This window comes from Lissotriton helveticus, chromosome 7 (genome assembly GCF_964261635.1).
Source record: "Lissotriton helveticus chromosome 7, aLisHel1.1, whole genome shotgun sequence".
NCBI lineage: Eukaryota > Metazoa > Chordata > Amphibia > Caudata > Salamandridae > Lissotriton > Lissotriton helveticus.
The window spans coordinates 309,837,874-309,863,136 of NC_136068.1; the positions used below are offsets into that span (position 1 = coordinate 309,837,874).

The 25,263-nt window shown below is 45.1% G+C and overlaps 1 protein-coding gene across 1 annotated transcript in view; it reads left to right on the forward strand.

Annotated features, from left to right (window-relative positions):
* The first annotated feature begins 16,793 nt into the window (after positions 1–16,793).
* The window catches only part of VSTM2L (V-set and transmembrane domain containing 2 like), a 348,873-nt gene continuing 340,403 nt past the window's right edge, over positions 16,794–25,263 (forward strand). The window contains exon 1 of the mRNA XM_078652115.1: positions 16,794–16,950. Coding sequence (XP_078508241.1) covers positions 16,833–16,950 — 118 coding nt within the window. The 5' untranslated portion in view covers positions 16,794–16,832. The remainder of the gene's footprint in view (positions 16,951–25,263) is intronic.

Below are 25,263 nucleotides of genomic sequence, written 5' to 3' on the forward strand. Positions count from 1 at the left end.
AAAGCGGCAGCTGCAGTGGCATGTAAGTAATATTTTATATTTTTTATTTATTGTCTGTGTTTTTTATTTTTGTATTTCTCCCGCGCTACCCTACCACTTCACCACTGGTTACATTGGTAGTACTGAGGTCAAACCTTTGCCCATACAGTGTTAACCTCCATGAAAATTGCAAAACAACTAGTAATCCTGTCACAAAATATGCTGTATGATGACACACAACTTGCCTTTTCTTGCTGCATAATTTAGTCAGCACTGCCGCATAATTTGGTCCTCCCCTGCCTCATTATTCCAGTGGCTCTCTGCACATGGAGCAGGGTTCTATCATGATTGCATTATCTGAGATACATTTATTTATTCTGATGCTTCTTCGAGTTAAAGCATGATTTTCAGACGGGACAATTTAGAAGCAGTGAGCAGAGTTTGCCACTTTCACTTCAGAGCTGTGCAGTCTGAAAATCATGCACTAATTTGGAGAAATATCGAGTTATTATTATTATTATTATTATTTAGCAGCTGGTAAAGCACAATGGTTACTCCATTCCGAAGTGTCTCCGCACTGAATTTCAGTCCCAGCAAAAGACATACGAATCTGTAGGCGGAGCATTGAAAGCTAAAAGGAAGAAGATTTTTTCTAAACAACCAAGTTTTGAGCTGTTTCCTGAAAATGGATTCTGTCGACTCCAATCTTCGGTACAGAGGTAAGGACTTCCATTGCTTGACTGCCAGATATCTAAAGGAGATACCCCCAAAGCGTTTCCTTAAGTTAAGTGAATGCCCTTTGGAAAGCGCAAGCACATAAAAACAGGCGCTAGGTTCTGCTTTGCGCTAGCACACAAGATCGTGATAGTGCCCCAGGAGCGCTAAGCAGGACGGTCTCCCTGTTGAGAGTGAATGTTTTAGAGACTACACTGCCCATATGGTGAGGTGCTGAAGCGCTAGGCCGGCCTCTCTGCGCTACATGTGATGTAGAAGCTTTAGCTTGTGCGCTTTCCAAGCCGTGCTGTCCTCAAGATCTTGGCTCTGAGCGGTATACTCAGTGCTTGAAATGGAAAAATAGAAGTGCAGGTACTCTGTACCAGAGTACCTGCTTGTTTCTGGGAAGTGCCGGTACTCTCCAATTAAAAGTATTACATTTCTCTTCAGAGGTGCCAGTACTCTACTTCTCAAAATAAAAAAGTGCCGGTACTCAGTACTGGACAGTACCGGCCCATTTAAAGCACTGGGTATACTGCGTGAGGTGTTAAAGCGTTAGGCCGGACACTCTGCGCTGCATGTGATGCTGAAGTGCACACCTGTACGCTGTCCATGCTGTGCAGTGCTGATGGGTTTGTACAATCTCTGCACTATCCACACCATGGGGTGCTCAAGCGCCGGGCTCTTTGACCTGCATGTGATGATGAAGGGTTAGCGTGTGCGCTTTCCATGCCTGGTGCGGCCGACTCTCTTGGCTCTGAGCTGTCCACAGCTTGAGATGTTGAGCAACAAGCCCCGGCTCTCACCAGTGTGTGCAGAAACGCTCGTTTATGTGCTGTCCATGCCTTGTGATGCTGACGCTTTTGAATAGGCTCTGAGCGGTCCACGCCATGAGGTGCTGAAGGGGCGGGCCCGTGCATCTGCGCAGCATGTGACGCACAGCGCTCGCCTGCGAGCTGTCCATGCCTGGTGGTGCTGAAGCTCTTGCTCTGTGCTGTACGAGGGATGAGGAACTGAAGGGCCTGGCCAGACTCTGTCCACATGTAGCGCTGAAGGGCTCTTCCATTCGCTGTCCATTCCTGGTGGTGCTGAAGCTCTTGTACAGGTTGTGCGCAGCCCTCACGGTAAAACGCTGAGGGTCGGCCCTACTCTATGTGCTGCTTTCCCGCCGAAGTGCTGTAAATTAAAAGAATAGTGTCGCATCAAATGGAAGCGCAAACGCAACTAAATAGAGGAAATAAAAATTCTTTCATTGAGGATAACAGGAAAGCACCATAGAAGTAGCAATAGAGATAATCAATGAAAAGAATCAAGAGAGAACGATTTAAATAGAAAAAAACACAGACGGTAGAGAAATTAGAATACACGTAAAAATATTCACAGCAAAGTCTAATGAGCAAAAAGAGTATACAGAGAAATTGGCAATTAGTTGAAATCGATAATGAACAACACGTTTTTAATCTTGGCTTACAAAATGGTACCAAACATCAAAAACAAATTAGTGATAGGAAACATTACTCATATAACAACACAATTGGAATTAAAAGAATACTAAATGGCACATGAACATTCTACACATTTTGCAAATATAAACAAGTGAATATGCCCCACATCCTCGTATGGTAAAAGAGTAACAGATAAAGATCTTTCAATCATGTGGCAAATCTAATGTAATCCACTTTATAAAGTGCCTATATGACAAAAGTTGTATATTTAAAAAAAAAGGAAAAATAAAAGGTTACAAATGCTGAGAACATAAATCAAACATCAGATGTAACAGCGAAAATTAACTGGTGGGATCACACTTTATGGAATAACAGCATGCTCTAATTAAAAAAATCCAGATTTCGGAACAAATAACATGTTATTATCACAAAGAAATATATTAAATAAAAGAGTTACAAATGTAAACATCAGAAAGTATGAACGATAGAACTGAGATTAAAATGCTTTAATAATACATGGGAGTCTGTAATTCCTTCTTAAAAGTCTATCTCTAATTTCCTTATTTAAGCTAAATTGGGACATCTCAAATCATCTGTATTAACAAAATGACGTAGTAGCTTAATAGTAACGAACGCGTGCAGATGAGTTGTGATATCATATTTCCTGCTGCCAAAGTGAAAGGCAGGTTCCAATGCAGCTGCAGTCTAAACAACACATAATGATCAGCAGAATGGAAATATTTATGACAACCATACTATAGGTTATTCCGGGATTGATGTTTTTTATTCTGAATTACTGTAAACTTATTCTAATGCCTTTTTGGTATCTGCCTTTGGACTGGGCCCTTTCACACAAAAAGCTTGCTTTCATTCTTCCTTCGTCATATCTGCAATTGCACTATCTCTTAAATACGAAAGAGCAAGGCACCAATGATTTCAGTGGGTTGTAAAAAAGTGATGTTGTGACCAGGTATTATAAGAAATAAAATACCCTCTGATGTAAAAGGACATTGTTTGTCACCTCGGTGTTCCATGATCTTATTCCCTGATGGTCTTCAGACTTTTCCCTCTATATGGTCAGGTAACTGCTCAGTGACTTGCAACATTCTAATGTATACATCATCTCGCAGATAGACAATAGAATCGAATCCACATAAAGGCCACAACAAAATGATCAAAATAAGAGATGTATACTAATCAGTTGTAGTAAGTAAAAACAACATAAATGTGATAATTGAGTTCACATAATATATAGTGAGTCAGTATTTGGTGAATATGAGTAAGCATTGGTATCTGAGTAGTTAAAAGCAAGTGTTTACTGACAGAACCCTTAAGCATCAATGTAAGATGCATTATGAAATGAAACAAAGAAAATAGCAAAAGAAAGAGTGTCAGAGTTGAGCCTCTCTGCAAAGTCATCCGCAAACTTGTTGCCTTCATCGCTCCTGTTTTCTAAATTCTTTTCTGTTGGCATTAGTGCTCTGTGTAGTTTACCACTGCTAGCCAGTGCTAAAATGCTTGTGCTCTCTCCCTAAAATATGGTAAGATTGGCCTATACTTAGTCAGGACATTTAATTTACTTGTATGTCCCTCTTATATGGTACTACACGTACTCAAGGCCTGTAAATTAAATGCTCATAGTGGGCCTGCAGCACTCATTGTGACATCCACTAAAGTAGCACTTTAAAAAATGTCTCAGGCTTGTCGTTGCAACTTGCAGTGCAGTTTCAGACTTGCACATTTAACCTGGCAAAATAAAACTTTTGGCAGGCTACCTTCCTTTTTATTACATATAAGTCAACCCTAAAGGAGGCCCTAACGTCCCATAGGGTACAGGGCATTGTATTTAAAAAGTGGGACATGTGTTTTTAAGGTTTACATGTCCTGGTAGTGAAAAACACCTGAATGCATTTTTCGCTAATATGTCTTACCTCTCCCGTAAGATAACATTGGGTTATATTATTACATTTACTAAATGCTAACTTTTGATTAGGAACTGCTCGAAGTATCATGTTTGGACTCAAATAAATTGTAATCTAAAATCCTCTTTGACGCTAAAGTCAGATTTTAGATTACAATTTTGAAAATGCCACTTTTAGAAAGTTTTAATTTTCCTGCCTTAAAGCTAGGAAGACCTTCCATCTGCATGGTCCTGTTAATGACTCCCCCATTAAGAATGTGTATTGGGCCCAGACAGTGATAAATAGGGGACTAGCTGTGGGCAGGATGGCTGAGGCAGAGCTTTTACCTGCCCCATATACATTTCAAATGCCTTGCCTATGTACTCACAGAGAAACCTGTCTCTCCAGACTTCTTGGAGGCAGGAAAAGGGAAGAACTTTACAGAACTAAACGTGGTGGTCGGCTGGAAAATTCCCCACTTTAAAAGATGGCACTATGTATAAGTAATATACCTCCTGAGCCACTCTTCAGTATACTCCTGGTCCTGTGGACATTTCAGAAGAAGGACTGCTTTGTTCCCTAGAGGGCTGCTCTGCTGCTTTTAGGCCTGTCTTGTTCTCCAGAGGACTGCCCTTCTGCTGGATGTTTACCTTGTTCCCCAGAGGACTGCACTGCTGCTTGAGGCCTATCCGGCACTGTGTGATGGAAAACTAGACTTCTTCCTTCATCCCGGGCTACCTGAGTGATACCAAGGGCCAGTTGGCTGACCTCTTCTAAACTACAGGGACAAATCAAGCTACAGTGGCCTCCCTGCAACTACCCTGCTGACTTGCTGCAACTGGACCTGTAACTGAATGTGACTGACCCCTGTTTGCCGTTACTAGAATGAGTCCTTGGTCCCCAAAAGGTGCCTTCCCGGGTTCTGGACCCATGGCTGGTGTCAGAGTGCACTCCTCTACAAGAAAAAGATCCTGAAGTTCTGGTCTCTTTGCGGCAGACTTTGAGAAAGTATATTTTCAGCTGAATTAGCCAGTCCCTGTGTCCGGCCCATGCTCCATCACGGTTGGCCCGAACTTGTGACTTTCTTCTGGTCTAGCACGACCAGATGACCAGGGGTGGAGCTTTGTGCTTTTAGGCGCTATAGCTACCTAGACCTTTGAAATTCCAGATCTCCGTTTCTATTGATTGGAATTTTTGTCCTTTTGGTTACATTTTATTTATTGAAATACGTTCTATTTTTCTGAATTGGTTTGGGATTTTTCTTGTGTGGTGTTTTCACTTTGTTAATGTTTGTGTGCTGCATAAAGTAAGTTGCCTGACTGCTTCTGTGCCAAGCTATCAAAGGGTTGAGCACTGGCTAATTGTGTGACCCTTGTGGTTAACACTGACAAGAACTGTGGCTGTTGCTTCAGTAGGGTTTACAGTCCCCTAAACAAATAACTAATTTCTTACAGAGTGTCATAAAACAATCATCATAACCCTTTCAGTCAAAGGATGAGGGATAAAGCACAATACAGAGAATACTGTTATTTTAGGAGAAATGTCAAGTTAGAAAAGAAAATATGTACGAGTCACAAAGTGAGAAGAAAGACTACAGTCTGGCAAAGTGTCTGGCTATTATGACCAGGACGGTCTCGCTGCCCTGGGACCATCACAACCACCAAGGATAAGCAATCCCTGGTGGTGGTGCTGCAGTCTTGAGGATTGGCAGGGTGACTGCGGCCCTCGTTAGTATATTACGAGTTTCCTCACCGCCACACTTTTCATGGCGTTAGGAAACAAAGGTGGGGGCCCTGGTGCCTCTGCGCCATGGGGTGCATGCAGGGGGACACACCATGTGCCCCCCTGCATGCACCCCCATGTTCCTGCACAGAATGAAATGCACAACATTGTGCATTTTGGTCAGTGCAGGAACATGCTTTGATGTTCCCATTGTGGTGCCTATTTCAAAAGCTCCGCCGTGGGAACGCCAAAGAACTGCCCGCCAGCGCTTAAAAAGGCTTTGGTAGTGTGGGAGCGGGGCAGCAGCATGGCGACCCCGCTCCCACACTGCCAAAGTCATAATAAGGCCCTGAGAGAACAATAAAGGATTTTGTTATAATCATTTGATTAAAGAATGGGAGAAGTCATAACAGTAAGAAAACATTAAAAAGGCAGAGTTTGTTTAATTATTTTAGATGAGTAAACATTTATGATATGATTCGTAGAAAATGAAGAGAGACTATGACAAGCATATAGAAAACAGACTGTTGTATCACCGGAAACACAGCGATCAAAAGGTGAAACTGGATCAAAGAGATTGAAGGTACCATACGACAGCAGAGCACACCCGTGAGTGTGAGACAGAAGAAAAGGAAAAGAGAAAAAAGCGTTTCATGTTTGAACAAATAATGGGAAATATGACTGAATGTGATTAATACGTTTGTTCATAACTTTGTTTTTCTATGCAACATATAACAAACAGTAAGTGGCAGATTCCTGATGAAGGAAGAGGGAATGTCCCAAATGCTTTAAAAATGTGACTGGTTCATGAGTCGATCAAAGAATTAGAAAATACAATGTGAAAGTTGATACAGTGGAAAAATCGCTCTATAAAACTAATGACGGAATACATTTAATTAGTGATTGTTTCAAACTACAATAAGTTGGTACAGGCACTGTGTCAATTGTGTGCATAAGTTCTGCGAAAATGTACTCTAAATGTGTCATCCGAACAGGCATCAGCAGCACCACAAAAAATAAGGCTCTTCCATTAAAAAGAATTTAGATACTACAATACAGCTGCATTATTAGATTGTTATGTAAGAGCTGGGATAGGAGGTACCATCATTCTGCGGGTGGATCAAACCCCACACTATCTAGTTCTCAGTTACTGTGGGAGTGGTTATTACCAACTGCACTAAGATGTTCAGAAAAAGACACATTTCCCATGATGAACAAAACAAACATACACAATAATGTAAAGGTGGCTATAAAGCACTCTTACTGGTTTTCTCCAAGGGGATTATGAACTTTGTAGGGCGTCAAATTTCTACCGAGAGCTTCACTACGTGTTGCACTTGACCATTGACAGGACAATTAGAAAATTATGGTATAATCTGTGAATTATATAGACATTTATATATTGGAGGAAGGAGTTTATGTTAGAAGGATATGACAAGCTAACAATAGGCACTGTGACCAAATAAAGGGACCAGTGTGACGGGTAAGTTCCTTTACACGGTCGTTTATCTTCGATGGGACTTGCACTATTTTGTATGTTTTAAAATATTATTTAATTTCTTATAGTGGTTGAACCCTCCTAGCCCCCTCCCCCCGCACACACACTCCCCCATCCCCCCAACCACCACATCTGGCCCTTGATCTCTTGCTCTTCCCAACCAAAGTGATCTGATTGCAAGTAAGTTGTACTTACTACGGTATACAACCTTTACCACGCAACTTTTACCACGACCTACCTTTACCACGCAACTTTTACAACGCAGGACCCTTTACCACGCATGCCATTACAACGCTGGTATTTACAACGCAGATACCTTTACAACGCATACCATTACAACGTAAGTATTGGTAAGTATATAATTTTATTTAAAATATTTTAGGTTTGGGTTTTGGGTAAATGGGTATTTTTAGGGTTCAGGGTCAGTTTTCAGTTTTTGGGTAAAGGGGTATTTTTAGGGTTCAGGGTCAGTTTTCAGTTTTGGGTAAAGGGGTATTTTTAGGGTTCAGGGTCAGTTTTCAGTTTTGGGTAAATGGGTATTTTTAGGGTTCAGGGTCAGTTTTCAGTTTTTGGGTAAAGGGGTATTTTTAGGGTTCAGGGTCAGTTTTCAGTTTTTGGGGTACAGGGGTATTTTTAGGGTTCAGGGTCAGTTTTCAGTTTTTGGGGTACAGGGGTATTTTTAGGGTTCAGGGATGGGTTTGGGTTTTGGGGTACAGGGGTATTTTTAGGTTTCAGGGTTGGGTTTGGGTTTTGGGGTACAGGGGTATTTTTAGGGTTCAGGGCTGGGTTTGGGTTTTGGGGTTCAGGGGTATTTTTAGGTTTTAGGGCTGGGTTTGGGTTTTGGGGTACAGGGGTATTTTTAACATATATATTTAAAAATTAATAAATAAATATTAATATAAATAATTAAAATATTAAATATTAAAATAATAATTTATTAATTTAAAAAAATATTAATAATTACATTATTTTACCATATTATTTACTTACCTATACTTACGTTGTTATGGTATGCGTTGTAATAGTACCTGCGTTGTAGTGTATTGCGTTGTAAAGGTATTCGTGGTAAAGGGTCCTGCGTTGTAAAAAATGCGTGGTAATGGTCTGCGTGGTAAAAGAACGCGTGGTAACGTCATATATCCACTTACTACATGTGGAATTGAGGCTTCCAAAATAAACAGATCAGTGAGCACGTTGCAATTTCATGCCATCATTGAGTCTGTTATGGCCTCTGATGTGTGTCCAATCAGTTCTTCTCTTCGGCTTTAGACATAAAGTGTAATAAATTCTCGGTCCCCTTTAATGAACCCCTGCAGTGCAATAAATAAGCATTTTACCTACAGCTAATGACTGGATTTGTGGTATAGAAAGTTTTTTAAATGGTCTGAAAAGCTAGTCTTCCTTTTAATTAAGTGATAATTAAGTGGCTTAAGAAGCTGTTTTTCACTCTGTCAGCTGGCTCTGGCAGGGGGCACACTGATGTCACAATTTATTTTTGTTTAGTGTGTTTTATATAGCGCGCAGCTACCCCAACGGGGTGTCCCGGCGCTTCTGTGTATATACAGAGTCTCACTCATGGGGAATTTAGCAGAAGAGGTGTGTTTTCATTGCTTTGCGAAAGGGCAGCTCCTCCTGAATAATTCAACAATTCAACAGTAATAAACTGTTACACTAGAGTGGTGGCGCCATTTTCTTATTACAGGAGGCTAGCAAAGTCACAAGTACACTCTGATAAGAAAACTGAAGGCAAGTCGTATTCCACATATTATAGAGAGGTTAACTCTAATAGCTGATTTACTTAGAATTCCTATTCTATTTGCTCCAATCAGTTGTCTGAGGCATATCGGGCCAATCAGTGGTAAGCTGTACAGTGAATAAAATCACTATTGTGCAGTAATGATGGAGAAACCATTGGTATGCAATACAATAGCGATAAATAGTATGGTCCAGCATAATAGGGAAAATCAGTGATGTGCAATACAACAGTGGGGGGTAGTACAATGGTGATCATCAAGGCGTGTAATAGAATAGAATAATCAGAAAAGTGCAGTACACTGGTAATAATCAGTGACGCGTAATGGAATGGGGATTAATCAGAGGTGGGTAGTACAATAGTGATAATCAAGTCGCGTAATAGAATAGAATAATCAGAAATGTGAAGTACAATGGTGATAATCAGTGACGTGTAATAGAATGGGGGTTAATCAGTGGTGGGGTGGTTCAATAGTGATAATGAAGGCTTCTAATAGAATAGAATAATCAGAAATATGCTGTACTATGGTGATAAGCAGTGACATGTAATAGAATGGGGGTTAATTAGTGGTGGGGTGGTACAATGATGATAATCAAGGCGTCTAATAGAATAGAATAATCAGTAATGTGCTGTACAATGGTGATAATAAGTGACGTGTCATATAATGGGGGTTAATCAGTGGTAGGCTCTACAATGGTGATACTTGGGTATGAAATTACATGGAATAATCTGTGCCGTGCAGTACAATGGTGATATTCGGTGGTGTGTAATAGAATTTCGCTAATCAGTCGTGGACATACAATGGTAATTATCAAAGTGTCCAACAGAACGGTGTGATGGACAGTAGAATGGTGATAAACAAGGTTCTCAGTACAATGGAATAATCAGTAATGTGCAATAGATTAGTGTTTTAGGGGCCCAATACGGGCAGCACTGTCAGGCAGGGCAGTGCAGCGCAGTCCGGGGACACCACACCGCAGTCTCCAAGAGTTACAGCAGGCTTTTTCAGGCTAGAAGCAGGATATTTGGCCAGCCAGTTGCGGAGCTGACTAAAAAGCGCCCGCGTCTGCACCCATGTTGGCCATGCCCCCATTGATGTGCAATCGATTAGGGATAATCTGTGGTGGGCAGTAATGTGGTGATAATCATGATGTGCAATAGAATGGGGATAATCTGTGGTGCGCAGTAATGTGGTGATAATCACGATGTGCAATAGAATGGGTATAAAATGTGGTGGGCAGTAATGTGGTGATAATCATGATGTAAAATAGAATGAGGATAATCTTTGGTGGGCAGTAATGTGGTGATAATCATGATGTGCAATAGAATGAGGATAATCTGTGGTGGGCAGTAACGTGGTGATAATCATGATGTGCAATAGAATGGGGATAATCTGTGGTGGGCAGTAATGTGGTGATAATCGTGATGTGCAATAGAATGGGGATAATCTGTGGTGGGCAGTAATGTGGTGATAATCATGATGTGCAATAGAATGGGGATAATCTGTGGTGGGCAGTAATGTGGTGATAATCAAGATAAGCAATAGAATGAGGATAATTTGGGGTGTGCAGCACAAGAGTGACAATAAAGGTGCACAGTAAAATAGAATAATCAGTGGTGTGCTCTCCAGGGGTGAGAATCAGTGATGTGTTACTTAATCGAGCTAATTAGTGGTGGACAGTACCATGGTAATTATCAAGGTGTGTAATAGAATGGGCTAATCAGTGGTGGGAAGTAAAACAGTGATAAAGTGTGCAATGGAATGGAAAATCAGTGGATGTGTAGTGCATTGGTGCTAATCAGTTATATGCAGTAGAATGATGGATATTCAGTGGTGGTCAGTACAGTGCTGATACTCAATGTGTGCAGTAGAATAGAACAATTAGAGATGTGCAGTGCAATTGATATGATCAGGGATGGGCAATATAATGCAGCTAATCAGTGGTGGGCAGTGCAATGTGATAAGGTGTGCAATAGAATAGAATATCTGTGGTTGTGCAGTACATTGGTGGTAATATTGTTCAAAAGAACAGGGATAATCAAGAAAATCAGTTGTGGGCAGTACTACGGTGAAGATTAGAATGGAATAATCAGTGGACGTGCAGTACAATCAGGGCCCGCTTTAGCGCTGGTGGCGCCCGGTGCAACAATCTTTTTTGGCACATACCCTTATGACCTCCTTCTCCGCAAATTACCCCACCACCATCCAACAGTGCCTCTCATCTCTCCATAGCCCACCCTCTCGCAAATGCATTTAATTTGTTTTATATAGCTATTCATACTAGTGTAGGGTGTCAAAGCACTTTACATCACACATAGACTATACAGAGACAATAAATCATGCTTGTGGAGATCAGTCTGTAGGAAATGATGCATGAGACAATGCTGATTACAAGGTGAACGAATCACGTCATTCATACTAGTAGACAGTATATAAGAGTGTTGGTCCGTAGAAGCAGAAACTTAGGATTGTCCCTTATGAACTGCAAGCAACAAAAGAATCTCTGTGACAAAAACAGTAACCTACTGAGCTATCCACATAAATACAGTTCTGTGATCTGCATGGTACACGTTCTTTGCAGCAGACATATTAACCACCTGCGCTACATTATGATGAGTCAAAACTGCCGCTAGACGAAAATTCAATCTTTTTCCAGCAGGAACATTAATCATCACCGTTATCTTGACATCTTTATTGTTGCCTGACAACTGCTGGACATATAAGAAGCTCTGCAGCAGGTGCTTTTAAACCACTTAATTATTTCATAATATAGCGCCCCTTAACTCAACCCCCACCCCCCCATTCAGTGTTGGGTGCTACTGCACCTGTCGCACTGCCCTAAAGCTGGCCCAGAGTACAATTGGAATAGTGATTGCACAGTCGAATGAAGATAATCACCTGTGGGCAGTACAATGGAGAGAATCAGTGATATGCAGTCGAATGGACTTAATCAGTGGTGGAAAGTACAATGGTGAGAATCAGTGTTACGCAAAATAATTGAGATAATCAGTGGTTGGCAGTACAATGGTGAGGTTCAGTGATGCACAGTAGAATGGAGATAATCAGTGGTGGGAAGAACAATGGTGAGAATCAGTAATGCGGAATAGGATGGAGATAATCAGTGGTGGGCAGTACAATAGTGAGAATCAGTAATGCGCAGTAGAATGGAGATAATCAGTGGTAGGTAGTACAACAGTGAGGATCGGTAATGTACAGTAGAATGGAGATAATCAGTGGTGGGCAGTACAATTGTGAAGATCAGTAATGCACAGTAGAATGGAGATAATCAGTGGTGGGCAGTACAATGGTGAAGATCAGTAATGCAGAGTAGAATGGAGATAATCAGTGGTGGGAAGTGCAACAGTGAGAATCAGTAATACACAGTAGAATGGAGATAATCAGTGGTAGGCCTTACAATGGTGAGAATCAGTAATGTGCAGTAGAATGGAGATAATCAGAGGTGGGCAGTAAAATGGTAAGAATCAGTAATGCGCAATAGAATGGACAAAATCAGTAGCGGGCAGTAAAATGAGGAGAATCAGTAATGTGCAGTAGAATGGAGATAATCTGTGGTGGGCCATATAATGATGAGAATGAGTAACACTCAGTAGAATTGAGATAATCAGTTGTGGGCATTACAATGGTGAGAATCAGTAATGCGCAATAGAATGGAGATAATCAATGGTGTGCAGTACAACAATGAGAATCAGTAATGCATAGTAAAATAGAGGTAATCAGTAGCAGGCAGTACAATGGTGAGATGCATTGATGTGTAATAGAATGGAGATAAATAGTAGTAAGCAGAACAACAGTGAGAATCAATAATGCGCAGTAGAATAGAAATAATCAGTAGCGGACAGTAAAATGGTAAGATTCAGAATAGAAATAATCATAAGCGGGCAGTAAAATGGTGAGATTCAGTGATGTGCAACAGAAAGGAGATAATCAGCGGTGTCCAGTAAAATGGAGATAATCAGTGGTGGTCCGTACAATGGTGAGAATCAGTGAAGTGCAGTAGAATGGAGATAATCAATGGTGGACAAGACCATACAACAGTGAAAATCAGTAATGCACAGTCGAAGGAAGATAATCAGTGGCAGACCATACTATGGTGAGAATCAGTGATGTGCTGTAGACTGGAGATAAATAGTGGTAGGTAATACAATGATGAAAATCAGTGATGTACAGTAGAATGGAGATATACAGTGATAGGCAGTGGGAGGTAGTACAATGGTGGGAATCGGTGATGTGTAGTAGAATGGAGATAATCAGTGGTAGGCGCTACAATGGTGAGATTCCATTATGCAAAGTAGAATGGGGATAACCAGTGGTAGTCAGTGGTAGGTAGTACAAGGGTAGGAATCAGTGATGTGTAGTAGACTGGAGATAATCAGTGATAGGCACTACAACTGTGAGAATCTGTAATGCACAGTAGAATGGAGATAATCAGTGGTAGGTAGTACAATGGTGAGAATCTGTAATGCACAGGAGAATGGAGAAAATCAGTGGTAGGTAGTACAATGGTGAAAATCAGTAATGCACAGAAGAATGGAGATTATCAGTGGTGGGCAGTAAAAAGGTGACAATCAGTGATGTGAAGTAGAAAGGAGATAATCAATGGTAGGCCGTACAACTGTGAGAATCAGTAATGCGCAGTAGAATGGAGATAATCAGTGGTAGGGAATAAAAAGGTGAGAATAAGTGATGTTTAGTAGAATGGAAATAATCAGTGGTAGGAAGTACAGCTGACGTGCAATAGAATGATTGAATGAAGATAATCAGTGATAGGCAGCACAACGGTGAGAATCAGTAATTTGCAGTAAAATGGAGATAATCAGTGGTGGGAAGTACAACAGTGAGAATCAGTAATTTGCAGTAGAATGGAGATAATCAGAGGTAGGAAGTACAACTGATGTGCAATGGAATGAAGATAATCAGTGGTGGGAGGTACAACCGTGATATCCAAGGTGTGCAACTCTTTACCATTAATAGGAACATATGTGAGGGCCACCATGTTAGCTTTGCGTTAGGTCAACGTCTAGTGAGCCCACGCTCTAATGTTCTATAGGAGACAGCTGTACTGTGCTGATTAACCTTTCAATATCTCCATGTATTTATCAAGAGGGGGGGGGGGTGGAGCGTGGTGCCTGAAAGCTGCTCCCCCGAGAGACCTTGCCAATCGCTGCTCTGAGCGGTTTGCAAGTGAACCGAAAGCGCGTGTCGTCTCTGTGCACGCGGAGGCCGCGTAGCGCCCACGCGAGGACGAAGAGATTTGTCATCCCTTTATTGATAGGAAAACTGCAGACAAGTATTGAGTTCCATAACGATAACAAATGGCAACAAAAAAAGGCATCACACGCCTTGCCTGTTTCGGGACCTTCTATCTTCATACGTAGGGGCCGGTTAGGTAGCTTACCGGGTAAAGGCTCCGGCTGCAATGCAAAACTGTAGCCACTCGCAGACCACATGTTTGTACCCCAGGACCAGTGCTTTAGGTGGGCAGGTACTCACAGGCATTGAGCACCTGCAATTTTTTTTATATGAAAGGGTCAGCACATCTTAGCAAGGGTACAGTACTTGTAATGGGAGAGTACCGGCACATCTCAGTAGCATTCCGTAGGGGAACATCCTTTACAACGCGGATGTTACCCCGCAGTGCAGTTACGAGGCGTCTTTTACAATGCAAGTCGTTACTACGACTTGCGCTGGATGGCGCTGTGGGATAAGGAATCTTGTAATTTTATATTCCAACACCTTCCCTACTGTTATGGGGACTGGTGTTGGAATATAAAATTATAAGATTCCGAAATCCGCACCCTCCAACGCAAGTCGTTGTAACGACTTGTGTTGTAAGATCTGCGATGTAAAGTACCGCGTTGAAAACAACCACGTTGTACTGACATACATCCATTCTGTAACTCTGTGATGTTGAATACCTGCACTTTCATATTTCCATTTCAAGTACTGCCTAGGGCTATAACCCAGGGGGATGGTGCACCTGCGGCATAAACTTGGGGCTTAATAATGAGAGCCCTGCATTACATTTGTTCTATATAAAGTGGTACGTGCGTTACGCAGGGCTCTCATAAAGATTTATGAAGCCGCACAACGCCACCCGCCATGAATGAGTAAAGCGACACAGTGCAAATTGCTGCGTCGCCTTACTCTTCACCCCGGAGGCGTTCCAAGGGCATTGCAGTGTGTTTTCCCACGTAACACCCATGGAATTTGACGCTGTCCAGATTTACAAAAACATTCAAACCTGAGGAAGGGCCAAATCCTTACGACTCACCTCGATCCGCAAGCCTCCCGAGGTGAGCCGTAATGAGGAGAAATAATGTAATTTATCCTCGTTTTTTCCTCTTTCCATGTGTGTTGTATCCTGCAGCACACATTTTAAAAAGGAAAACGCCTCTTAGGATAGTTTTTGTGAAAGAAGGTGCCAATTCCTGCACAAAAACAATCCTACCTGCAACGGAGGCACCCGTGCACTGCAAGGGTGCCTACGTTGGCGCTAGGCTTCTGAAAAGGCGCCAGCGCAGGCAGAAAGGACAGGAATACACCGTTTTGCTTAAATACGTGCATTCCTGCCCTTTCACTTTGGCGTAGAGCAGCGCAGCAATCTGCCTTGTAGCGCTGTCCTACGCCAAATTGCCGTAAACGAGGCCCACTGTCTGTAAGTATGCCGCAGATCACTTGGCTGAGTCATTCCACAATGGGTCACATGCAGGGCTTTAAGTGGGCCGGGTCTCACCGGTGCAATACAAGTGGAGCGGCACACTATACTAAGCACAGATCTTTAGATTACGTGTTTTTAAGTCACGCCCCTAATGACATCGGTCACGCCCCTTTGAGAGACCCTCCCCCCCAGTTTTTTCATCCCAGTTAAAGCCCTGGTCGCAGGGTTAATGCACCTGCTGCACAGACCTGTGTGTAAAAATGCAGAGAATATGGTGGAGACCTGACTTAACCCCTGGTGGGCGAGAAAGTGAAGATGGGCAGGAAAGGATGCCAAAGGCGCTCAACATCTGGGACGGAAATACTTAATGAGGTTTGCAGCTTGCATACACCTGGGCAGACATGTTACATAACCTCTGGTGTGGAAACATATAATGGAGAATCCCACTTCCACCAGTACTTTAAATGGCCCTGTACTGTCCAGTACTGAGTACCGGCACTTTTTTATTTTGAGAAGAAGCGTACTGGCACCTCTGAAGAGAAATGTAATACTTTTAATTGGAGAGTACCGGCACTTCCCAGACACAAGCAGGTACTCTGGTACAGAGTTCCTACACTTCTATTTTTCCATTTCAAGCACTGACTTACACAAACACGTCAGACTACACGTGGTAGCGGGGAGAAGGTAGTTACGGTTTGAGCATCAGCACCTGCTACTAATATTATTATTAAATGAAAGGTCTGGCAAGTCTTCCTGACTCCCGGGACACCCACTCGCTCCACCTTTATGCACACAAAAAAAACGCGCCAGCTGCAAAGTTGTCCTTATGGTTTAAAAAAAAAATGCAAAGCCCTGGAAAACTTTGATGATAAATCACTCAGTCAGATCCCTCCGCCTAGCGGGGATGTGGGACGCTTCACTGGCAGGCAGAGGGATGCTTCCGCCGATGTGAAGGAGTGCAGCAGCGGCGGTGGCGGCAGTGTGGGAGCGCGAGTGAGCGGCTCCTGGCAGGCAGGCAGCTCCAAGCAGGCAGGTCTCAGCCGCCGGCTGCTCTGGGGACCCCCGGGCTCTCGTTCCACCCCCGCCTGCACTCACGCCTCTGCCGCCCGATGTGAGACAGCGCAGACACCTGGGAGCAAGATGGGAGCCTTCGGAGTGACGCTGGGGATCCTACACTACCTGGGACTTTACATCCAGCTCAGTGTCTCCTCCAGGCAGGGCGGGCACCCGCAGTGGGACAACCAGATCTCGGCCAATGGTGAGTGCAGCCCGGCTGGAGAGGCCACAATGGGGGGGTCGCTGGGGCTCAGTGGGTCTGCGGGGAATGGGGTGGGGGGGGGGGGATGGGTGGGCTGCTTGCTGACAGTTCAGGTCGGGGGATCCTGACAGTGGACGCGTGGGGAGGGGTCAGGCTGCGCCGGGGGGGGGGGGGGGGGGGCACGCAGAGGATGAGTGGGGGGGCACTAGGCCAAGAGACACAGGGGGGCTAGGATGTGGAGAAGGGGCTTGAGTGACCTGTTGACAGTTGACGTCTGGGGCTGACAGGTCATCCTGCCAGTGGAAATGTGTTGAACGGTCTGTCTCAGGCCAGGGGCCTGAAAAGGGATGGGTGTGGATAGGGGCTGGATGCGGTGGGGGGGGGCGTGTTGGCAGAGGTAGGATGTGGGGAGGGGGCTTGGCTTGGCCAAAGAGGTCCCTGCAGTGGAGGGGGCAGGTGGCAGGTGGTGGTGGGTGAGGCTGTTGGCGGCACTGCCGCGGCTGTCTGTCAGTAGGAGTGCTCGAAGTGATAGGACAGAGGGGAGCAGACCCCGAGACAGAGCTCGGTCCGTCCCTTCCCCACAGTAGGACTTTCACATTCCTTCTTCCATCATCACTCTCCCCTCACCCTCTCTCTCCTTTTATCTTCACCCCTCACTCCATAAATCATTCATCCCTCACTCCACCTACATCCCCTTCTACCCTCATCCCAGTCTCTACTTCACCTTGTAGCCTCATCACTTTCCACCCACTCATCCTTTCACCATCATCTCCACCCACACCCCCGGGTACCCCCAGCGCTCCCTCCACCCACTCCATGCTCAATCACCCTTCACCCCACCCTCTCCCGGCGCCCTTGTCCGTCAGTCCATCCGTCCATCTGAACACCAAGCAAGCTCTATAATGGTCATTCCTTCCTTCATCATTCATTGCACCTTCTATTCATTCATCCATCTGTTCATCCGCTCCGCCTGCTCCCTCGTCTGATCCCTCTACTCATCCATTTAATTTTTCTGCACCCTTCTTCTTCCTGCCCCAACACCCTTCCCCACCTCTCTTCCATCCATCCTTTCTTCTTCATGCCCCAACACCCTTCCCCACCTCTCTTCCATCCATCCCTTCTTCTTCCTGCCCCAACACCCTTCCCCACCTCTCTTCCATCCATCCCTTCTTCATCCTGCCCCAACACCCTTCCCCGCCTCTCTTCCATCCATCCTTTCTTCTTCCTGCCCCAACACCCTTCCCCACCACTCTTCCATCCATCCTTTCTTCTTCATGCCCCAACACCCTTCCCCACCTCTCTTCCATCCATCCCTTCTTCATCCTGCCCCAACACCCTTCCCCGCCTCTCTTCCATCCATCCTTTCTTCTTCCTGCCCCAACACCCTTCCCCACCGCTCTTCCATCCATCCTTTCTTCTTCATGCCCCAACACCCTTCCCCGCCTCTCTTCCATCCATCCTTTCTTCTTCATGCCCCAACACCCTTCCCCACCTCTCTTCCATCCATCCTTTCTTCTTCATGCCCCAACACCCTTCCCCACCTCTCTTCCATCCATCCTTTCTTCTTCATGCCCCAACACCCTTCCCCACCTCTCTTCCATCCATCCTTTCTTCTTCATGCCCCAACACCCTTCCCCGCCTCTCTTCCATCCATCCTTTCTTCTTCATGCCCCAACACCCTTCCCCACCGCTCTTCCATCCACCCTCTCCTCACACTCTCCTCCGCGCCACCTCTCACCACAGGCTGCCTTCCCTCAACACACCCCTCTCTCCACTCTCTCTGTTCTCGTTTACCATTTCCGCCTCCTTTCCCTTGTCCCTTCCCTCCACGCTTCCCTGTATCCCTTCTTCCTCTAACCTTGGCATCATATCCAATTTCGTCTCTTTCCCTCCCCCCTGTGCCCCCAGATCACATTACACGTCTCACCCACACATTCATTCTAGCTGCCCACACACACACACACACACACGCATCCTCCTTCAGCCTCACCCCTGGGCCCAGACCACCTCCTCCTCCAGGACCCCCATCGCACCCACTGGCCCTTCCCATGGCCAGCTCTATCCCCCCCGTCTACCACCCGCCCCCATGCCCCGTTCTTCCATTCCCGCTGCAGCCCATGGGCATCGGCCTCGCGCTCTCTCCATTTCCGGGAACAGCTCCGCTGTTCTACATTCCTGCCACCCTACCACCCGGGACGGACCTCTATCACCGTCTTCCCCTCCTCTCCCCGACCCTCACACCGCTCCCCATGGCACTCTCTCGCCCCTTCTCTAACCACAGGCTACGAGACCTTTACAAATGGGCTGCCCAGATGGACATAACGTAACATAACATGACGTAACGTAACAGAACATACCATAACATAGCATACCGTAACGTTGCGTAGCGTACCGCAAGGTAGCATAACATAACACAGCATAGCGTGACGACACAGGACACCACAACATAACGCAACAAAGCACAGCATAGCGTAGCATAACATAACACAGCATAGCGTGACGACACAGCACACTACAACATAACACACCAAAGCACAGCATAGCGTAGCATAACATAAAACCCAACTTTTAGCACGTCTGATTTGTCCGTCCTTCAATTCCCGCTTATTATCCGTCGCTTTCAGCCCTTTCTCGCCCTCCTTTGCCCCCCTTTGCCAGGCTATGCCACCCCCACCCACATACACACACACTGTGACATCCAACATTTTTAGGAGACGACCCAGCTGGTACTTGGGTTTGGAATCTGCGGTGTGGTGTATGAAAACCTCAGTTGTCTCTTCTTCACGCCCCCCGTTGTGGCCCCGGGGACGAGGGGTCCTTGACGCTGAGTGAGTAGAGTAGACAGCCCCCGCAGCCCCCCCAAAAAACACCCTGGCACCTCCATAAGCACAGTTTTGCTACCTCTTGTTTCTGGGGCGCTGTCTCAGCACAGGTGCCAGTCTAACATCAGGGTACCGCTTCCAGCAGGTGTGGGGGCTGCGAGTCTCCCCCCCCTGCCTTTTAAACTAACGCAGCCCTCACAGAGAGCTCCGCGTCCTGCAGATTGGGATTGCTGTGCCTTGCTGCGCACCCAGCAATCGTGAATCTCCGGTGTCTCCTCACCTTCACTTCAACCCTCTCCCCTTCCTTGTGGCCCCTTTGCTGTTCGCTGTCTCTCTCGCCCCAGCACCCTTTCCTCTCTCGCTTTCCCGCCGACTCTGTCGTTGCGTTCTTTCGATGCCCTTTTAACATTCTGCTTGGATTATTTCCCATTTTTCATTTCCTCGCCATTCCCTTCTTTTCTTTTTCCCTCTCTAACCGTGTTTGCGCTTTCTCTTCCGATGCCCTTCCTCTTCCACTCAATCTCGTGCTCTGCATTCTATTCTTTCTCTCCCTTCTCTTTCCGTAACTTCCCCTCGCACCCCCCTTCTCTACTTCTCTCAATTCACGTCTTTCACGTTCTGCTTTCTCTTCCTTTCACCATTATCGTCCATCTCTTTCTCCTTCTCTCCTCGCCTTTATCTTCATATTACTTTCCCTCACACTCGTCCCATTCTCTGCATTCTATCGACTCTACCTTATATTGAAGTTAATCCCCACTTTCCCGTGTCTTAGCCCCTCTCACCCCCTCATCCCTTTCTCTCTTCTCTCTCCAGTTTCACCTATTCTTTTCTTTTACCCTTCTCTTCGCTTTCGACTTTCTTTCCCTCTCTTTTGCCTTTTCCCTTTTTGTGAATTTCCCTATTCTCTTCATATCATCATTTCCTGTCCTGTCTTCGTTTCTTTTAATTTCATCCCTATATCATTATCCTGCACTTTTCTGCACTTTTCTCCACTTTCACATTTCTCTATCACATTTGACTGAATTTGACCACTTCTTTCCTTTTCGACATCCGTCTTTTCACACTTTCTCGTTCTTTTCCATTCACTTTTCCTTTATTCTCTTTCCTATTTTGTAATTTATTCATCTCTCTCTTCCTCTGTCTCCCCCTTCACGTCTCTAACTTCGCTGTACTTTCTGACATTCTCTTGCCGTACCCTCCCTCCTTGTCTCATTTTGAGATCTTTTCGCCTCGCTTCCCTTTTCAGCTCTTACTTATCCCCCTATCTCTTCCTTCTGTTCTCGGCGCCTTGTCTTCCGCGCTACATTATCCGGTTACTCCTCTGCGACTCACTTCTCTTCCCTTATATTTTCCTATTTTATCTGCCCTTCTCATTTTCTCATTTCTCGTGACTTCAAACCTATCCTTCCTGTCATTTATCATTTTGCTCCGCTTTCTTTCTCCTTTTTCTGTCTCTACCTTTTTTTGTTATCTTTATCCACTTCTCTTTATGTTCAGTCTTTTCTGTGCCTCACTTGTCTCCCCCCTTCCCTGTATGAAATAAATTTCCCCATGCTACTTGGTCGTCCTAGCTCTGAATTCACTTCTCTACGCTCTTTGCAGAGAGGCCCTTGCAAAGTAGGGTCAGGGAGGATCCACTCTTTGCCCCTCTCAACTCTCTGTAAAGTGCTTCAGTGCTCTGTAAGGGCGCCGAGTGCGTCTCCGAGCTCAGATCTCCATCGGTGGCAGCAGCCCCAGAGACCCATTCACGCCCCAGTCCGTGTCAGGCAGCATTGCCACGCATTGGCGCTCACTCTAGTAGCTCCTGAATTAAGGAAGCTGAACCAAGCGCTTTATATTTCAAGTCCCATCTGGCGACAGGCCTACACCGCAGCGTTTTGCTGCTCACTCTGGCAAACCCTGAATACTGGGCGCTTCATATTTTTAGACCCGGCTGGTGTCAGCCCGCGGCGGTACTAGGCGCTACTCACTCTGGTAGCGCCTGAATGTAAGAGAGGCGCTGCAAGCGTATCATATTTCACGCCCCGACGGATGCCAGGCAGCTTATGCTGCCAGCTTCGTCTCATCCTGAGAGTTCCTGCACTTAGCGGTTTATATTTCAAACGCAGGCCGCGGCGCTACTCCGTTTCCCGCACACTGATAGCTCCTAAAGGCGGGAACGGTGCATCAAGCGCTTCGTTTTTCACGTGGATAGTGAAGACCTGCTCCAGCGCAGCGAGTGGCCGCTCAGGAGTAATCAAGCGAACGCTCCACGACTGCACAGGAAGCAGCGCGCGGCCGTCAATCACTCAGTGCCCCGGGGGAGCCAGTGACTTCCTGAGTGACGGATTGATAACATTTGCAAAGCGCGCGGTATGTTGCACCTTACGTCGAGCTGGATTACGTGGTTTGCAGCGGTGCAATTTCGCACTGGCATTTTCATGTCCCGTTTATGATATTGCACTGCATTCTTGCCCAGACATTTGGACTAAAAGACTGATGGAAAAATAAATATATTTGCACCGGTCACTCAGTGCATACCCCGGATTTCACCATATCCCATGGTGCAAACGTCAATGAACATTTGAACCTATGCAATCTGGAGTCTAACATTGCATGACTGAAATCAAAGGAATCCTGCCCCAGATGCAAATATTATCACATAGTCAGTCACTAAACGTGTGTAATCCAGCCCGTGCTGCTGCTCAGCTGTCAGGTCGGGCGCAGACACGCCGCGAACAATAACAAGCTTGCAAAGGCTTTTCTGAATGTCAGGAGCTTTGTTTATTTCATGGCTGGCTCATGGAAGACATACGCAGAGCATCCGTGTTTTGATCGAAACAAAAGTCTTCCCTTTTTGCATTCCAGCGGCGGTGACGAGCGTCTGATGCACCTTGGAAACTGTCCAGATCAGCACAAGTGCTTCAAACTGGAGGCTTTCACGAGTTGCCATTTAAGCAGGGCTCGAGTTGGGGTACCACGCGGGTGGACGGCGTCCCCCCACTTATTTTACTGGGAGCTCGATAACTGGAGCAAATGGAGCCACACATTCATTCTTTGGCCTCTCTGGGGCGAGATCGGAGCCCATTCAGAACGCTGCTTACGCACTGGCCTCGCTGATGCAATCGCACCTATGAGGCAATGAGTCTGATGGTGCAAGCCACCTTTTGTGACGTCACTTCCTGTCGTGACGTCAGCGTCCCCCCACTTATTTTTCAGGGCTTGTGCCCTGCATATAAGCTAGCAGGCTTGAATGCTCCTGTGCGGTTAGAGAGAGCTGGGCTGCCGATAAAGGGGTCAACACTTAATTGCAACTCTGCAGGAGAGTTCTCTCCAGATGCATCATGGTAGATGTAGTGCAGAACCGTCTGCTCACATTTTTCCATTGTATTTGCGGATAGGTTCCAGTGCTGCATGTTATGCATTTCCCTTGACATGAGGGGTATCACACTTTTGGTTCCCGCCGGAAGTGAGTAGCCTCTGTGGTTGTCATGCCTCCCTCTTTCTTTACCATAGTCTAACACCCAAAGCATGGCTGGCAAGTTTCCCAGATCCATGCGTGATGAATTGCTGCAGGCCAGGTTTTCTTCTTTGAATTCTGGGACTTGTAGTCCTGTCTAATAATGGAATAAACAAGACTACAAGTCAGAATTCAAAGAAAAAAACCTGGAACTTGAGCAGCACATCAGATATGTACCCGAGAAACTTGGAAGGGGTGCCAAAGTTGCTCAGGTGCAGACCTTCGGCTCATGCAAACTTTACTGGCTCCCCCAGTGGGGAGGAGAACACCTCACAATTCTGCAGTTGGGCCACACATTTATTGGCAGGCCCGCTGCAACAGTTCTCTCAGGTGCATCTTGGTAGTTGGAGTGTATAGAAGTCTTTTTACTAATATTTCCATAGTATTCTCTGATAAATACAGCTGTTGCCGGACATTACTTTTCACAGTTTAATGTTCTTTGTTACTAGTCAGAACTGCGCTGTTTCTGTCGGGGTGGTGTCTTTCTGCTGTAGTTTTTGTGGTCAATTACAAACAGCACCTAGGACCAGACCACAGACTTAGACAACTTTTCTGTCTTCTCCAGTGGAGAGGACTCTATACCGTGTCTCAACAGATGGGTCGCACACTAAGTGACAAGCCTGCAACACTCCCAAATGCGTCATGGATGACGTGCGGAGCAGGTCAATGGAGCTATGCTGTTATTTACAAAGCCAGAGTACTCTAGCTAGTAGGTGATATCAGCTCCCCTAAGGATATCTGCCCCTCTGCCCCAGGAAGCAGTCAGAGCACTTCAACTCAGACATCCTGAAGCAGCTATTAAAAACAAAATAGATACTGTTTCTTCTCATTCAGATAGGCCAATAATTCAAGGAGAACTCCAGAAGATTGAGGCCTGGTAGGGATATTATGTATTATGTATTCCAGTTTACATTCTTCGTCATTAAAACAGGAGGATAGCCAATGCGTTTCGATCCAAAATCAGAGAGCTTCTTCAGGGCTGTAAACCAGAGAACACCATTGAATCACAAAGTAAAAACCTATCTGGTTATACAAATAAAATTGCAAGGAGGACACAACAGCGCAGTCTAACCTGCAACATCTAACACACCAACCAAACTGGAGAGTGATAATCATAGTCGGGACACCAAAATGTGCAACATGCATAAGCATATGCTGATCGTAATGAATATAACTAGTTATACGAATCATGAAATGCGAACAAGTAACCGTATCTATATAGTTTTTGTTGCCTCTACACAGCGTACATAATAGATAACCTAGTTAGTCTAATGTAGTTACTTGAGTTTCGGATGCATGCCGGAGATTCAGGATATCCACAAAGAATTTATTTACATACTTGGAGCCTAAATGAGAATTTATGACTAAGTTGGGGGTTGTTGACTAAATCGTCTATAGGTCTAGCCCACCTGGACCAATGATGCAGACCTGCCCAGCATCATTAAATGTTCCATGTGTCATGATAAATACAGGCCTGAATTTAGGATTGATAGCAAATATTGATAGAACTCCGCGCTATATTGTAGGAGCATTTCTCATGTAAGCAGATAAATCAAGGGAATTTGCTTCACAGTATCCTTATGGTGGCAATAATATGGCTATAGTGTTTTAGTTTGGAATCATTTTAATGTTATTTCAATGGCGATTTGTCTATAGAACATTTTGAAGAGAATTTTAAAGGATTTGGGGGCATATTATCAAGACTGGGCGATAAAATTATCTCCGCTTTACTGGCAGGAAACTGCCGCTAAAGCGGCGATAATGGGCTTGATAATATGCCCTAGAGAATTCCCTTAGAAGCCCATGTTAGATGTCTAACCTGGGGTTGTATGGGAATTTATAAGGACATATTATCAAGCCCATTATCGCCACTTTAGCGGCAGTTTCCTGCCGATAAAGCAGCGATAATTTTATCGCCCAGTCTTGATAATATGGCCCCCGCGGGTTTTAAAATAGTTGTAAAAACTGTAGTACGTGGCTATAATCGAACAC